The sequence below is a fragment of the Protopterus annectens genome, chromosome 9.part0, assembly GCF_019279795.1.
Source record: "Protopterus annectens isolate FY-2018-M chromosome 9.part0, PAN1.0, whole genome shotgun sequence".
NCBI classification, from domain to species: Eukaryota; Metazoa; Chordata; order Ceratodontiformes; family Protopteridae; genus Protopterus; species Protopterus annectens.
The window spans coordinates 1,203,382,494-1,203,400,566 of NC_056743.1; the positions used below are offsets into that span (position 1 = coordinate 1,203,382,494).

An 18,073-nucleotide genomic window follows, 5' to 3' on the forward strand; every position below is an offset into this window, starting at 1 on the left:
GTTAGCAGTTCACAGCCTTATACCTCAGACTTAAACTCTCCTAAACACCAGGCCAAATGAATTTCATGATGTAGTTATCGTTTGCTCCAGCAATATAAATTAAATACAACTAATATGCAGTTCCTTTTTCCGTGATAGCTGCTCACAGCCTTAGGCTAGAAAGAAATGGCCAAACAGATACACAGAAGTGCAAGGCTGTGCACATTGCTGCGGACTTCCAAAGCTGAAGCCATCAGACCCACCTTGTTGTAATCCATCAAATGGAAGACACAAGAAATCTCACACCTGCATACCAAATGAAAAAATATCAACTATCTGCAGCCCCCCCCCCCACAAAAAAAAATTGCGTCAGGCAAACAGACCACAGCAACCACACTGCCCTTAATTACAGCACTCATAGCATCCTGATGAATGGAGTCTGTGTCCTGCAAAAGAATTATGTCCCTTCTGAAGCACTTGGTTCAATTCTGCCAATGAGCAATTTACCTGGGATGCATCTACAATACCAGTAGTCTGATAATTTTAAATGCCTAATTTTGAGACCACACATTACTCCTGCTGTGACCCCCAGCCGTGTCTGCTTCTCATATGTTAGCTTCACTGATTCAAAAAACTTTAAGCTTCTATTCTTTTCTGTCCAATGCTGTGAAAAGAGCATGGTGTGCTACTGTCTGCTTTTTCTTCTCTAATTCTGGCCAACATTCCTTTATTTGAGACACTGAGAGCCAGTCGTGCCCCCTGCCTAAATGTAATCCAATATTTGCCCCACTGTCAGACAGCAGACAGACACATCCCAGAGGACAGGCATATCGTAACACTGTTTTTAAACCAGCCATGGTCCCATTTATTCTCTCTCCAACTTCCTGCTTCTCACACTTTTCTCCACCTGTAACCCACTACCTTGCCTCGCATGTTTCCTGTAATCCTCCTCCCCACAGACTACTGTATCCATGCTTCATCTTGCCAAACAAAAGCCTGTGGATCTTAGAAGCTTTTGCTCTGGATCATTCTCCTATCTTGTCCTTTATCCAATGCTTCCATGCTGTATTTCAGTGTCAGTTTTGCTGTAACTGACTGCTGTTGTGTTAACTCTTCATCCTCTCTAAAGCCAAATTATCTCTTCCGCCACCAAACTTCTAAACTATACAATCTTCACACTCTTCATGGTTCTTTCTCCCTGTCCTCCACCTACAGATGGCTGTCTCTTCAGCAAATGTTAATGAAGAGAAACTGCACTGGTAGAACTGCAGACATTTTATTATCTACATTCTATTTACTGGGAAAGTCCACTGGGCTAATTCAGGGCCCATTTTCAGTGGATGCCCAGGGAGAAAAACTCTACAGTACATGAGCAGATATAAAACATACATAGGTTATATCCATTCAGAGAATATACAAGAAAAATTAAAAACACAGTTAGCATACAGGTAAACAAATAAAATAATCTAACAGTAGTTTCTACAGCTTCCACAGCTGTAGTTTTGGAAATTGGCTCTTGCCCTGGGCTTATCTTTTTTTATTTATTTAACATTTGTTAACTGGGAAAGTCTGACCTGGAACAAAGCCACTTTTCAGCGGAGGCTCGGGAAGAAATGCTCCAGACGCATGTCTTTGTAACATGGGAGGAAACTGGAGCACCCGGAGAAAAGCCACATGAACGCAGTGAGGACATGCAGACTCCGCACAGAAGGCACCCCGGCCGAGAATCGAACTAGAGAACCTCTTGCTGTGAGGCAACAACGCTACCGCTGCACCACTGCAACTGTTAGTATGAAACTTAGTATTATATTAGGTTTCCAATTTAATGACCATTTTCTAGCATGTTTCAACATACATCTCATACATATTGTAATTTTAGTTATAACTGTGTCATATGCTTACATTTGTTACTTATACTTTTTGGAGCTTTTCTCCGCTGAAAAAGGGGTACTGCCCAGTTGGAGTAACCCGGTCAACAAATGTCAAATAAATAATTAAAGTACTTGTAGTTTATATTCTGAGGGGGCTTGGTGCAGGTACATTTCCAGGCAGAAGACAGGCATTCACATAACAAAGTTTGGAAAAAGGCAGGATTCTGTGTTGTCCTGATAGATAATGGTAGAATATTCCAAATTTTGGCTATAGAGTAAGAGTACAGAAAGTGGCCGGATGGGAGCTTTGGTTTATGTACCTGCAGGAGTTGCTGATTTTCAGATCTGAGGGGTCTCTCATGGTGGTAGTAAGTAAATATTGAGCTGAGGGCTGGACAGTCTTTAGGTTTATACATCATTTTTTGGGCTAAAATTAGCTGTAAATAAGAAAGGTAGTGTGGTAATTCAAGCCATTTTAGAACGTGTAGAGTAGTGCAGTGATGTGTGGAATATTTGGAGTTGGTTGCAAACTTGGTGACTTTGTTCTAACAAGTCTCTAGTTTATCCTTTAGTGAAGACTGGAGGTTTGTAAGTAGAGGAGTGCTGTACATGGGTGAGGGGAGTAGGTAAGTGGATGCAAGAGTCTGTTTAGTGAAGGAGCTTAGGAAGTGATTACGTCTATAGAGGATTCCTAACTTTTGATGGGCTTTGTTGATATTCTGCTGTATGTAAATACCGAGTTTTAGTTGTTCGTCTATAGTGACTCCTAGGAGTTTTGCATGGTTAACAACTTTTATAATATTATTACTTTGAGAGCAAATGGTAAATATAGATTTGTCTAGTGAAGTTGTTTTCTTTGGGATGAAAAGTATGATGTTGGATTTATTAGGGTTTAGTGCTAGATGGTTGTCGTACATCCAGGCTTCAATGGTAGAAAAGGCCAACCGAGTTTTGAGTTGTAAGTCGGAAATGGAGTGAGTGGAGCATACAATAGCTGAATCATCTGAGTACTGAATAAGATGCCCGAGTGATGGAAGAATGTAAGTCACTGCTGAAAATGTTGATTAGGAGGAGACCAAAGCCAAAGCCATGGGAACTCCTGTACAGGTATATAAATAAGGAGAAGCAGAGTGTTGCCATTTGACTGCTTGTCCGTTTTTTAAATAGCTAGAGAACCAGTTGAGTGCAGAGGAGGAAAAAACAATTTTAGCGAATTTGGTTAGAAGTAAGGGATGGGAAACAGTATCAAATGCCTTTGATAGCTCTAGGAAGATAGTACAGAGAATTTGCCAGCATAATGGGCTCGGTTTACTGTATCCATGAAAGACATGCAGTTATTTTGCTAGGACCTGGATAAACCCATGCTGAGTCGGTGATAGAAGATGGTTATTATGAAGGAAGTTAAGCAGTTGAATATTTATGCATTTTTCCAGGACTTTACATAGAGAGAGAATAGCAATAGGTCAGAAATTAATATCTGCATTATTGCCATCTTTATGGAGAGGGAAAATAAAAGCTTTCTTCCAAGTCTGGGGTGTGCAGGATTCATGATAGATCTACTGAGAAGAATGCTTATGGGATAGGCAATAGCGTCAGCTGCAGTTTTCAGAAATTGTGATGGTATGTTGTCGGGAGCATTTGAGCAAGGTTTTAGTTTCATTAATAGTCTCTTTACTGTGGAAAGAGGAATGGGATTTTGAGTAAACCTGGGTGTGGAGTGGGTACTGAACTTGTGGTTGTAAGGGGTATGTGAAGTAGGAGGAGAGTAGGTGGGAAGTTTTGCTTGTGTGGCAGTTTGTTTGGGTAAATTTAGCAGTGATGTCAGCTATAGAACTGATGAAGAAAGAATTAAAGAGAAAAGCTATTTCTTCGGAGGATTTGTCAGAATATGGACATGGGTTATGTTTTGTGCCTGGGTTTAGTAGAGACGTGATGGAGTTCCAGAATTTTTGGGGGTTTTCTTTATGATGAGATTGGAGTTTTGAATAGTAATTTTTTTTTTAATCTTTGTTGACTAGTTTTATTACTTGATTACGAATAATTTAAGTGTTGCCAGGTCTGGACTATTTTTGTTAGCTTGCCATCGTTTCAGATTTTATCCTTGGTGTGCATAAGGTCTCTGGTAGGCTCATATGCCCAGTATAACCGGAATGGTTTTGTTGGACAGTATAGTGAATCAGCAGTCACACACACACACACTAAACATAAATATAATACAAAAACACACAAAATATATATGTATGTGTGGATGTATACATATATATATATATATATATATATATATATATATATATATATATACACACACACACACACACACACACACACACACACACACACACACACACACACACACACACACACACAAACTCACATACGTATATATTATGGTTCTATGTTAGATGATTGACTTTTTTGGAAAGTTGAAAAAAAATACTGAGAAGATCATATGATCGAGTTTCCAAAAACTGGAACATATTAAAAAAAAAAAAAAAAAAAAAAAAAAAGAGAGAGAAAGAAAACCACAAAAATGTACTTTTTTATGTTTTTGAAGAGGGTAAGCCCCCACGCACCCCCATACCCCCGCAAATTATATATACCAACTCCAAGATTGCACTACAGTGAGGAAAATTCTCTCTGTATAGCAACAGCTTTGAGTTTCAAAAACTCACGCATATGATCTTGACCACATGAAGATTGAATTTCTGAAAACTCGATCAACTGACAGGGACCCAAAAACATACATGCATATATTACATTTATCCTTACGGCCTGGTCCATGAAGGTATAGTTTTCTAATTCACCCTTTCAGTCAAAAAATAAATAAAAGTTCTGAAAGTTACTGCAGGCTACAAGTACAGTGCTGGTCCAAGTTAATCAACCTCCACACTGTGCAATAATAAGCCCAAGTCAGCAGCTTTGCAAAAGCCAGTGACCAGCCTAGACTCTGGAACTGTATACTGCTCACAGCAGATCCCCACAAACCTAGAAAGGCTTTTAAAGTAATTTTTTTCTCATGGGAGGGTAAAATTTTCATGTACAGTGCTGTACCCCCTGTCCTTTGTAGTAAGTTACAAGGTCAGGGCATGTTAAGGATAAGAAATCCACATCTGCAACAAGCCCTTTCAATGATGTCAGGTTTTCAGTAACTGAAACTACTCCATACCTGACTAATTTATCACCTTAAGCAGAGCAAGGTAAGAACTATTTTAAATTACTTACAACGCATGCAAGAAATAGCCTGTCAATGTCTTATTGATGACATTATCTTTACTTTTTTTTCTTGGAGGGAGTATAGCTTTTCATCACCCTCATTTACATAAACACAGTGGATATGGAGGGCAAATTATATGAGGAAAAAAACAAAAGAATATCATTTTAAGCATGCATTTGTGTAGATTATTGGCTGCACTCAGGGTTTATGCAGGTTTTGCATGTGTTCTGACACAGTGGTAGGCTGTGACCGACACTGGTGGCAGAATTCTTTTATAACATGAGGAAAGGAAACTAAGTCTACTACTTACCCGAACATAATAAACAAACAGTTACGGGCATGTATAACAAGGCCATAGCTCTCCTACCAGAACACCCTTCCAGTGCTTTTTGTCAGTCTGTGGGGAACCAGGGATTTAAGAATTAAATCAGTGCTTTTACAGCTGTTTATAAGGGGATATCGCAGCTCCCCTTTAACTCCCTACTGCTCAGTCAGTGCTTAGGAGCTTGTTCCTTTTAATACTTTGTACTGAATGCCCAAGCTTGCTATAGCATTTATAACTGGATTATACTACATACAAGCAAGTCAGATCTGAGGCCATGTGTGCCTTGGCAATACCCACAGTCAGGCTGTAGCACACCTTGCAATGAGGGTGGATGCCTGTAAGTCCTAGTGTAAATTTAAAGGCACTTGTCCAACTGTCCAAAACATGTTTAAAGAGTGATAGGGAATCACACAACTTAACATGCCAGGAAGGTCTATTCTAGAGCAGGGTGAAGTGTTTGTTGAACCTGTCTTTTCATCTACTTTTATTTACTTCTCGATGAAGGTTTAAATCATTGATTCTGGTGTTAGCTGTATAATCAGACTTCCTGAGGAAGAGGAGACTGAGAATAACTGGACCATAAGGGCCTGGTAAGCTAGGTACAGGTCATCACTTAGAAGCCTGTGTGACACTGAGCAGAGGGACAAGGACTCCAGTCTTTCCTGGTGGCCATGGTGTTTGAAACTAGGATTTCCTAGCTACAGTTGCCAAGTTATAGTTAAAGGAGAAAGCTATCAACTCATATGCCTAGATTCCTGATCACTGAATTGTACGGTAAAAGTCTGCTTTTAGTGCAGTAAGATACAGAGTATTCCTGCTTCCCAACAAGGATGATGCTATATTTCTTGGGAGTTCAGTTTGAGCCCTTTATCATTGCACCAAGAACTATCAGTTAGTTTTGTAGGATATATGCATCCAAACGGGACTTGACCACAACCAGCTTGCAGTCATCAGCAAATTTTGTTAACCAGAGATCACTGCTGTCAGTTTGGAAGTCTGAAAAATAGACGCCAAACACAGTGCAGCCCAGCACAGATCCCTGCCATCACCCATGTGGACAATATGCATTCTGTTCTTAAGCCAGTTGGCTATCCATCTTACCACTTAGGATTTATGTTTATGGCCATCAACTTATAAATGGTTCCATCATGTGGCATGATATCAAATTCCATGGCCAGATCAAGGTAGGCAGCATAGACAAGTAACCACTGTCAATCACCTGTGTGACCTTCTCAAAGAACCTGAGAAGATTCAGAAGGCAGGACTTGCCATTTACAAGGCCCAACTGGTAAGGATATAGTTTAATCAGGTTACTGATGTCACGATTTATGAGGTCAGTAATGATGCACCGCATGGCTTTACTAATAAGATTCAGAAGGCTGATGAGTCTATAGTTCCTGGGGCTTGTAGTGGGTCCACCCTTATGGAACAGCATTACTACAGCAATGCACCATGATACACAGACATAACCTGTACTCTGTAAAGGCTGTGGTTAAGCCGAGGTGCTAAGAGAATAGATTCTGTGAATCTATTTTGTGCAATAAACAAATTCAGCTTGGGAGGAATCCGGTTCCTGGTCCTTTGTGGTGAATAACCTGTACAAAGGTTTAGGTTAAACAGTATAAGGCGGGGATCAATGAGCACATGTTTAACACTCTTTATTAGACAACCTGGTATGTTGTCTGGACCCATGGAAGACATGTCCTTGGTCTTTGAGAGTACTTTAAGAATGTGTTCCTTAGTTATAGTATGGGGAGTGACTCACAGATGATTTGAGAGGAGACAGTAGTTCTAGGGTATAAATTTGCTGCAAACTTGTTAGCCAGTATGTTTGCAGTGCGTTGTGGATTTGAGTAGGAATCACTGTTATGGAGAAACTTACAGCAGAATTGAGAGTTATTTCTTAAGTTTTCTTACATAACAGAAGAACTTGTAATTATCATTTGCTACTTTCTTTGTATAATGCTTTATGGATCATTGTAGTTGCTTTCAGTTTGTTATTGAGGTTTTTGATACTATTTTGACGCTGTGTGGTTCTAACCCTACAAAGCAGTTTAAGGAGTTTCTTCTGTTATACTATTTGTTTATATCGGTAGACCACCAACGCTGTTCATTTTTTGTTGTTTGAATTTATCACTGTATTTGTTTTGGAAGGGACTACTACATCAACACAGTTATCTAAATGGGCATAAAATCATCTGTGTGATTGGCTGCATAACTGGGGGTCAACTGTTGAGCTGGCACGGATTCACTTTTACAGATTTCATCATACAATTGCATGAGGTTAGCCTTCTGAAGTCTTTAAATAGGATGGTGTTTGTAACTGAGGCTATGGAAGTTTTAAGGGTAAAGGTAGTCAGATGGTGATCAGACTTTGATAATAAAGGACTGACAATGGGAGGGGAGCAGACAGGGCCAAGTTTGTAACTACTAAGTCAAGAATGTTTATACCTCTGGTTGGTTTGAGGGCAAAGTGATCCACATCATTTTTGTTTATCCAGACTAAGAATAACTGAACATACCCATCACTGGAAGTCTAGGTGCTCCTGTCAATGGAAGGATAGCTGAAGTCATTAAAGAATGAAGAGCTGCTGCTTATAGGGACATCTTCTATGAATACCAGGAATTTATTGTGGTAATCTGGATTCACAGCAGGGGTTCAATAACAGGCTACGAAATTACATTTCCCTAAGGTGAGCTGCAGCTGAATAAGCTCATGGAGGGCAGCTTCTGGGTATCCATTTTGAAGGGATATTTTTCCTGATGTAAACCGATACTCCACCACCATTACAGGTAGGTCTGAAGGTGTGGTAGGAGCAAAGACCATGCATCAAAGGGGTGTTCTCTAAGGATATGAACCATGTCCCATTAACAACACATATACACACATACATGTTCCAAATACTAAAGTGCCTCAAGGTCAGGCAGCTTACTGTTGGGCAGGTTTCTGTAATACAGCCCAATACAATGATTTGCGTTTTTGTTACATTGTCTATGGGGAGCCAGTAATATACACAATTGTCAACTGTCTTTAAATATTGCTTTCTTGATACTTTATTTTATCCACTTTCACTGTTGGAGCCCATTAAGATAATCTGATTTGCATAATTTTACAATACTTACCCCCTCACATAAAACTGTTTTTTTAAGAATACACTTGTCATGCCAAGTGTGTGATAAAATAAAGTGCTTGCACTTCAAGACACATACATTTGTGAATTTGTTAAAGTGCAATGAAACAGTTGCAATGTTAAACGTAATTGTTCAGATAAAGAGAGGTATTTTATTTGTACTAATTTAAACCCACAGTCATTGCTGATTTTTTGAATCTCTTTTTTTGGTAACGGTCTTGAACCAGAACTCTAGGAAGTCAACAATCTTGTAAAGTGGTGACAATAGTTGGAAAGAAGGCGGGTTAGAAAAAGTCAGACTAGTAGGTAGTGGAGGACTGCTGACATTCTGAGTTAAATGAAAAATTATATCCTTGCCAAGATACTACAGCTGCCTGTTTTGAGAAAACTGCAGAAGTGCTGAGTTGTTTTATTGAATACAAAATTGCTTTGGTTGTCTAAGAGAAGTGGTTTGTACTTGCCTGGCATATTCATTTTCATCCTAGTTTCTTATTTAAATGTTGATACATGTAGGATTTATGTGCAAAGGGTGGTTCTTTTTTCCAGTCTACCCAGGCTAAATGAGAGAGAGAGAAGGCTGTAGGAAATGAAGGGGCGATTACAGGGTCACTAAATTGATAAAAGAATGTTAAACCAGTTGTAGTTCTGAAGAGACATCTGTAGTGGAATCAGGGATTACCCTGGCTGTCAAAATAATGCATTAAGGTTTATTTATTTACATGTGGTTACCAGGAAGTTCTGACTAGGTCATGCAAGATACCAATTTCAGCAGTGGCCTGGGGAGAAATGCTCCATAAACATAACATTTATGACATTTAAATATCAAGACAGGGAATATATAGCAGTGACTGCTTAGGGAATTTGAGAGCTATCTGCAACTGCTGCAATTAATGTGATATATTGCTTATAACTACAGCAAGTAAAGAGATGTAGTTGCAGTCATGTCTGGTGTCACCCGAGTTTAAGTGCGTTAGCTGAAGAGTTGTAACTAGCCTACTTAAATGTGCTCTGCATGGGCGTTTCCAGTCTGTTTAGATCACCCCTTATGATGAGTTTGTGATGCCTTATAGCATCCAGAATCTTACTTAATATAGCATCTATCAAGGAAATACATGAGAAATTTGAAATATAGATTACTGCTAAATGTATCTTTGTGTGACTACCCAAGAAATTTGTATAAGTAGGCAGTGCGACTTATTGTATGAGGCTACCATGCTACTGCTCAGCTGCAACATAGACACGTTTGCCTCCTTCTGTACAAGCAAAAGTGAATAGGACTGTACAGGTCAGACCATACATTTAATTGTGGCCACTTGTTTATATTACAAATGTACATGTAAGCCAATGATAGGTATTTCATTTTAGATAGTTAACTAAGTCATTTAAAATCAGCAGAACCAGAAGTTTGGTTGAGTATCAATGGAGTACAGAAATGGCAAACACTATGAGGAGGTTTGCGGATATTTATTAATAAATTTCACTTTGCAAGAGTGCATAAGTTTAATAGTTAGCACATGGGTTTTCTTATTGAAAGGGGTGCCTGGATGAATATGTTTAGTGTACAAGTTGTGCACAGTCACCTGCAGATTTGTAGTAGAGGAAGAGGAAGACGTAACAGAGTTAACATTCTTGATACTCCATTTATAAGCTGGATAGTCAAAGACAACAAGGAGGAGTATTGTGAGGGTCAGCAGCACTGATAACAAAGAGGAGTATTGTGAGAGCAGCACTGTTAACAAGGAGGAGTATTGTGAGGGTCAGCAGCACTGTTAACAAGGAGGAGTATTGTGAGGGTCAGCAGCACTGATGAGGAGGAGGAGGAGTACTGTGAGGGTCAGCAGCACTGATGAGGAGGAGGAGGAGTACTGTGAGGGTCAGCAGCACTGATGAGGAGGAGGAGGAGTACTGTGAGGGTCAGCAGCACTGATGAGGAGGAGGAGTACTGTGAGGGTCAGCAGCACTGATGAGGAGGAGGAGTACTGTGAGGGTCAGCAGCACTGATGAGGAGGAGGAGTACTGTGAGGGTCAGCAGCACTGATGAGGAGGAGGAGTACTGTGAGGGTCAGCAGCACTGATGAGGAGGAGGAGTACTGTGAGGGTCAGCAGCACTGATGAGGAGGAGGAGTACTGTGAGGGTCAGCAGCACTGATGAGGAGGAGGAGTACTGTGAGGGTCAGCAGCACTGATGAGGAGGAGGAGTACTGTGAGGGTCAGCAGCACTGATAAGGAGGAGGAGTACTGTGAGGGTCAGCAGCACTGATAAGGAGGAGGAGTACTGTGAGGGTCAGCAGCACTGATGATGAGGAGGAGTACTGTGAGGGTCAGCAGCACTGATGAGGAGGTGGAGTATTGTGAGGGTCAGCAGCACTGATGAGGAGGTGGAGTATTGTGAGGGTCAGCAGCACTGATGAGGAGGAGAAGTATTGTGAGGGTCAGCAGCACTGATGAGGAGGAGGAGTATTGTGAGGGTCAGCAGCACTGATGAGTAGGAGGAGTATTGTGAGGGTCAGCAGCACTGATAAGGAGGAGGAGTATTTTGAGGGTCAGCAGCACTGATAAGGAGGAGGAGTATTGTGAGGGTCAGCAGCACTGATAAGGAGGAGGAGTATTGTGAGGGTCAGCAGCACTGATAACAAGGAGGAGTATTGTGAGGGTCAGCAGCACTGATAACAAGGAGGAGTATTGTGAGGGTCAGCAGCACTGATAAGGAGGAGTATTGTGAGGGTCAGCAGCACTGCTACAGTCTTCAGGTACAATTGGAGTAATAGTGAAAAACAAAAAATAAGTGACAAAAGTAGGAATATACTGTCTTAGCTTATAGTGAGATAGTTGTAATTATTTAGTTATGTAAAGTGAAAGAGAGGAGTAATAATGACAACTGAAGAGAATCAGAGGTACTAAAAAGTAAAATCTAAGTAAGGGCACTAATAACTGCAGTTAGGTATATGTAATGTCAAGCAGAGCGGATATTAAGTTTCTGATGCTGGGAGGGGTGACGGGTAGTAGCCAAGTAGTTATTATTGACACGGGTGTTAAATTACTGAAGTTGGGGAAATCCAGGATAATACATGATAGGTTGCAAAGTGGGATGGGAGGGGTAAGGCCAGTATAAAGGAAGTGTTGTCAAGGGTAGGTGGGCAAAACAAAGCTGTGTGGGTTTAAACTCCATCCTATATGAAAACAAAACATCAAGGATCAGCAAAACGTAAGTAAAATGTTTTAATGCACAAGGAAATAACTGTGATAGTGTTAAAATGAAAAAGGTGGAGGGTACTGACAAGAAAACGGGAGAGTAAAATCAGCAAAAGAACAGAACAGTGTGGAAAATATCAGAAATAGGATTAGCTCAGAATGAAATGTAGAAAAAGACCAGCAGCCAGGCAAGAAGCTTGGGAAGGGTGGAGCTAAGGGGTTAGCTGCCCCAGTTGCAAGGTGGTAGGGGTGTGTGACTAAGAAGTGCAGTTCCTGCACTCTTTTCTGTACATGTGCTTCTGAATGTTGGTAAAGAAAAAGCACTTAAGTGCTTCTTGTGTGGTAATTTGCTGTAATCAAGTAGAGTGCTACAAATCTAGCGGTTAGCTTGTACAGTTAAAAGTAGAAGTCCCCCCCCCCCATCCTTTTGCTGTTCAACTCAAGAGCTGAGGCAGTACAGGTGCAGAATGAGACTTGGAGTTGAAGTGCTAAATTATAGGAGTGCACCCCCCCCCCTTAAATGAAGAGCAGGGATGGGGTTGGGTGCTCACTGAGGACATGTATTAGACATGAGATGAACCAGCCATCAGTTTGGAGCCAGGAGTGACAAAATAAGTAGCAAAAAACAGAAAGTAGCCCAAAGAAATAATGGTAACTCACTGCCTTACAACTAAGACATTATACTCCAAACATTCGTCTGATTATATTTACAATAACAAATAAGCTACAGCAAGGGTACAATATATGGAAAACTAACCCTTTGACTTTCTGTATTTAAATAATAAGGTAGAAAGAAGCTGCCATCCCCAAAGGAAGTAGATGCAGAAAAAAAAAAAAAAACACTGAAAATTCCTTGCACTAGTCCAAGCAGTATCAACTTAAACAGGCAGGATATTGAGTAGGTTCTGGGATAATGCACTTATTTAGGTCCTCTCCCACTCTTATTAAATGCCCTATACAGTTAAACTAACTAGGTGGCCTGCTTCAGTTTTCTGGCAAATCATTCAGGATTGAAGTCGAAATGGCGATAGCCACTTTAATTTAAGATTTCAGACCCTTCCGAAAATTTACCAGTGCATAATCTGTTATAATCCCCTCCCCATCACTAGTTCCAACCATTGCAGACTTCCAGCAATATGTCATCTGCTCACTGTTCCAGTCACTGGTCATGTTCTGGTATGAGCCCTGACTTTATAACCACCATGATTCTTTGAAGGCGTATTGAGAAAATGTCTGTGAAAAGACTCAAAAGGCTGACAACTTTACATACTAATTAACCCCATTACCAAATTTAACAGAAATTTGCAGTGCAATCACATCTGTACTACCACTCCGCCACAAGATAGTGGTGGGATGGGGGGTCAACGACAACAGACCATAAGCAAAAAACCAACCGTTCCGGAATGGACGAAATTACAACAATCAGTCCACTCTCTACCTAGACCCCCCCCCCCCAAGCAAATAAAGGCACTAACGCAACTGGAATCGTATAAGTCACAACTGGGGATCCTGTACTACGTAGATGGGGCACAACACTGCAATTTGTGAACTGGGAGTGGATCCATAGGAGTCGCTTCCCCTTAAAATTAGACTTTACATAACGACAGCAAATGGGTGGGTGTACACCTACAGTATGAACTGATGCAAAACACCACTTATCCTCTGTATACGAAAACATCTACGTTTTAATTAAAATATGACGGTAATTTACACTTTCCGTAGTTAATGGAACTACATCATACATTTACAACTTTTTTAAATACGAAGATTACAGTTTGCACATCAAGTATCACAAAATATGGTTACAGATCTCAACAAATCTGGTACAAATACAGAAACAACCAGGGATGATTTTAAAATATTGGTACTATTAACTTGGTACTGACAGAATAAAGTACGTCATTTTTTATTAAGTACAAGTCACCACATTTTCTCCAAATGTCACCGATCTAATTCGCACATAGTCCTGTTTTTTAATATCGGCCACAAAATTTATCGCACTTTAAACTATCTAATCCCCATGAACGTTTTTGCATGAAGAGCGAATGCTAAACTATACATAAAAATCAGTACATTTTCCCAACAGCAGCAATAACTTGTTACTCTTAAATCTAATTACCCGTTGAAGAGACTTAAAAATGAACGCTAGATATTTCCAGCCGTACCATCAAAAGAGACGCACTTCCGGCTTGCGTTACAATTTTTGCAAAAGTACAATTACAGAACCTGTGTACCTCAACTTTAATATATTTTTAAATTAGTTTTCCAGATGGTACGAAGACGATCCGTAGTCTTGCCCAAGTTGTGAACGCTTAAGAGGTGCAGGTGCGATTGTCGGCGCGTAGGGGCTCTTCTGCCACCAGCAGCCGCCTTAAAAGGGCAATGCGCAGGTAACATAGAAAATACTAATGGGCCCCCTAGTATATTTACTGAGTCTTTGAGAAGAGGTGGAACTACTGACCTAAGTGGTGACTGACTGGGAAATGCAGTAATTTGTTTCATTTGTCAATTTTTTGGGATCATTTTGTGAAGGCCCCTTTTTCTTAATACTTCAGCATTAGTTTTTCAAGCTGAAGCAGTTACAAGTTTGATGGAGGTGCATACTGGTGTGTTATTAATGGGCCTAGGTGTTTGTAGTGTCCTAGTTTAGCGCACACAGTCCTGTTCCCTGTAGTGAAGCAAAGAGGTATATTTGTTTTATGTAGAAAATGCTATAAATTTGACTCTTTACTGGTTAGATGGCGTTGAACATTTTATTGACTGTCAGTGAGTAGTCTCCGAAGATTTACTGGAAAATTTCACTTCCCTCATTTGTTAGAGAAGGGGGGGGGGGGGGGGGGGGAGCATTACATTGCTGCCTTTTTTTTTAACTGTACCACACCCCTGCAATAGACAGCATAACTAAAGTTTGTATAACACGACTGTAGTCATATCTGCAAAATACTGTGTTTTCCATACTGTTTAGGGGTGCATTTTCCCATAATACCCCTCTACTTTTAGAACTAGGTTAGGATTAATGGAGTGTAAGACTGCCTTTATAGACTTTTTGTTGACAAACAGTTTGCAAGTATAATTGATTACAAACCTTTCATTTTAACAGTCACATTAATTAGTGTGACCGTCATAATCTCAAAAAAATTACTTTGGGGATTACCTTGTGTAAAATTAGATACCCTTTTTTCTTTCTGAATTGTGGTAACTTTCTATTTGGGAAGACCTGAAACACTGTCCCACTCACAAGACTAGTTAAGGACAGGGTTTTGTGCCAGAATGCCTGATGTTACAAGGGGCCTAACAATCCTTTCCCATGACAAATGTGGTGGGAGTGAATGAGCTGGAATAAAAACTCTGAGGGACATGCAGAGACATGTCACTGCTTTCCATGCATGTAACAAATGTAAGTAAGATTCTGGTCCTGAGCTGAATCCTTATTTCCAAGAATGATGCCTTTATACAAAAATTATTAGCTTTAACCAATGGTAGAATAGTTTGCCATTTTAGGAGGATCCAGTACATGTCTGATTAGGATGAGAAGAATGATAGTCCAGCTTACTTTGCAATGGATAGCTTGTACTTCTCATTCAGACTTCTGCATACTGGCTAAAGCCTTTGCTGCCCCATAATGCCCTTTTTAGTCGGTCCAGTGTTTGAATATAGCAAATCATCAAACTCCAATACGGACCACATTAAGGTGGTGCTTCTTGGTGACCGAAGTCTCCTTAACAAATTGCCTGATCTTGAGGATCTCCTATATCTGGACTATAGACTTTTTTTTTTTATGGCATGTGATCACTGCGTTGGTCCAACAGGGCTAAGAAGTGCCACGTTTTCAGAGGAATGTGTAGGAGAAAGCTCCAGAAAAATGTACACGTTTACAAGGTACAATTCCAGAGTACATTGTCACATCAGTGAATACAGAGGAAGATCCATTAACACTAAATAAATTCAAGGTACAATTAGAAAAAACATTTTCGTAAACATCAAGTCACAAAGCTTTTTACATATAAATTATAGATGTAGTTTTAGAAATATCACTATCAAGACTTATCAAATTACAAATACTTGGTTGGAAGTGAGTTCTAAAAAAATGCATAGAAAAGATATGAAGAGAGTTAGCAGTTTATGATGTGATGGAGAGTACATAATATAAACTTTGAAATACTGATAAGGGAGTAATAAAAAATTAAAAATTAAAATATGATTTTTGAGATGGAGAAAGTGGAGTATAGTGAATAACACCCGACCCATATTGGGATAGCCAAAGCAATCCTATATAGAGTAGGGAGAGAGTTGTGCCAGGAAGAGAAGAGGAAAGTAGGCATAGTATAGTATTAGATTGTCTGGGATGGAATATGGACATAGCCACTTGCATTTAAGGTAGTTTGTTTGTTCCTAAGGGATTTGTTTTTGTTTGGTTGATTTCAAAAGCTAAAGGGTTCCAAAGCTTAGAGAGAGGAGTAAAGACAGTCACCAGTATGATTATTAGACTTGGTCGTTACTAGAGGTCATTACTAGAGGAAGTTTATCTATGGAGTGAAGATCTCTCTTGGGAGAGTAATAGTTGAAGTATATTTGAAGGGTATTCTGTAGACTATTTTTTGGTTGTAGATGGTGCCAAGCAATGATGGGTTTTGTAAGTTTTGTTGGTGGCAAATTTTGCTATCTTGTTATAGCACTGTAATAATAAGCCGGTTCTGACTGCATGTACGTTAGTCAGAATGGGAGTGGCACAGAGTGGGACAGAGCGAAAGTTGATGCAACATGTTTCCTTGTGTATGTAGGGTGCATCTCTATATAGATATCCTTGTTTTTGATAGGTTTCCTAGACTACATTAACATGTATATTAAATTTCAGGTTTTCATCATGGTTACCCCTAATAGCTTAGTGTTTTTGTTCTTTTTTTTTTTTTTTTTTTTCTTGCTCGAGTGATTGAAGGTTGGTGTCACTGCAGATTACTGAGTCTTCAGCATATTGAACAATGGTAGCATTTTTTTGCTCTGTAGGAATTATTTATAAAGATGAGTGGGCTATGAGTATTGAGCCTTGGGATAACCCTACTGTGACAGGAAGAAAGGAGGCTAAATAGCTATTCCATTTCACTGCATGGGTTCTGGTAGAGATGTAATGGTGGAACAAGGAAAGTGGAAATGCACCTGTGTGGACCAAGAAAGTGGAGATGTCATGGCCTAGAGAGTTTCTGTAAGAATGTGATGGAAGACCGCATTAATTGCCTTTGGGTCTCCGCAAACAGCAGAGACAAGGTTACCTTCATTTTTCTTGGTTTATGTTAAAAATGAAGCTGAAAATTGCTATAGTGGAGATGAAAACTGTGCTGTGAAGAAGTTAGTTTATTATCAGTAATGTGAGTAAGGAGCTGAGTTTGGATACACTGCTGAAGCACCTTTGCAAGTAGAAACGGGATGGCTATAGGCCTGTAGTTAGAAAGCTCTATGGAGTTCATTCCTTTTGTGAAGTGGGAGGATATGTGTGTTTTTTTTTTTTTTTTTTTTTTTTTTTTTTTTTTAAAGATGAGGGACATTTTTCTTTGATTAAGGATGGACATGGAATAGGTTCGGGCATCAGCTGCAAGCTCTAAGAATTCTGATGGTAATCTAACATGAGCGAAGATGGTAGATTTTAACTTGGAAAGGAGTTTTTAATGTGTGTAGGGGGGACTGAATTGAAAATAGAAGTTAGATTTAGTGTTGGGTTAAGCTTCAGCAGAGGTTGAGTTAAGAAATGAGGCTATTGTCTGAATGAAATGAGATTTGAACTGGTTTGCTATATTTGATGTATGAGCTGTTGGGAGGGGGCAGGAAGTTATTGATGACCATTAGAGCTTTGGGTTTTCTTTCTGTGTTTTGGAGATTTAAAAAATTTTTTTTTAATCCTGCTTGGTTATATTTTGCAGTATTTCTGAGGTGCTTGTAATTTTGTAGGTTGTGAGATGTCTGTTTGTTTTTTTGTAGCCAGTTCCTCCATGTCGTGTGGTGTGTTTTTTTTTTTTTTTTTTTTTTGCCAGTTCTTCCATGCCCACTTTCTGTTTTGTAATGTGCTTTAGTTTCTTTAGAAAACCAGGGAACAGGTATTTTTATTCTTTTAGTATGAAGGGGGGAGGGGGGAGCACTAGAGATGAAGGATATAGCCTCATCAAGGAGGAGTAATTGTAGTTTCCAGCTTAGCATTTAAGGGTAGAGTTTACATTATGTACTTATTTGTAGATTTTCTGATCATGGGTGTGTACTAGGCTAATGGCCCTGGAGCCTTGACAAGCCTAGCCCATAGAATTACCTTGGGATCGTGCCACCTGACATTAGTTCCTAGTGCTTGTCGAGTACAGCCACTGGAGTGATCCCCGGG

At 39.8% G+C, this 18,073-nt stretch overlaps 1 protein-coding gene across 1 annotated transcript in view; it reads left to right on the plus strand.

Annotated features, from left to right (window-relative positions):
* Positions 1-13,908: 13,908 nt before the first annotated feature.
* Positions 13,909-18,073, plus strand: part of LOC122811939 (zinc finger protein 692-like) — a 427,256-nt gene continuing 423,091 nt past the window's right edge. Inside the window, exon 1 of the mRNA XM_044084123.1 lies at positions 13,909-14,102. Coding sequence (XP_043940058.1) covers positions 14,095-14,102 — 8 coding nt within the window. The 5' untranslated portion in view covers positions 13,909-14,094. The remainder of the gene's footprint in view (positions 14,103-18,073) is intronic.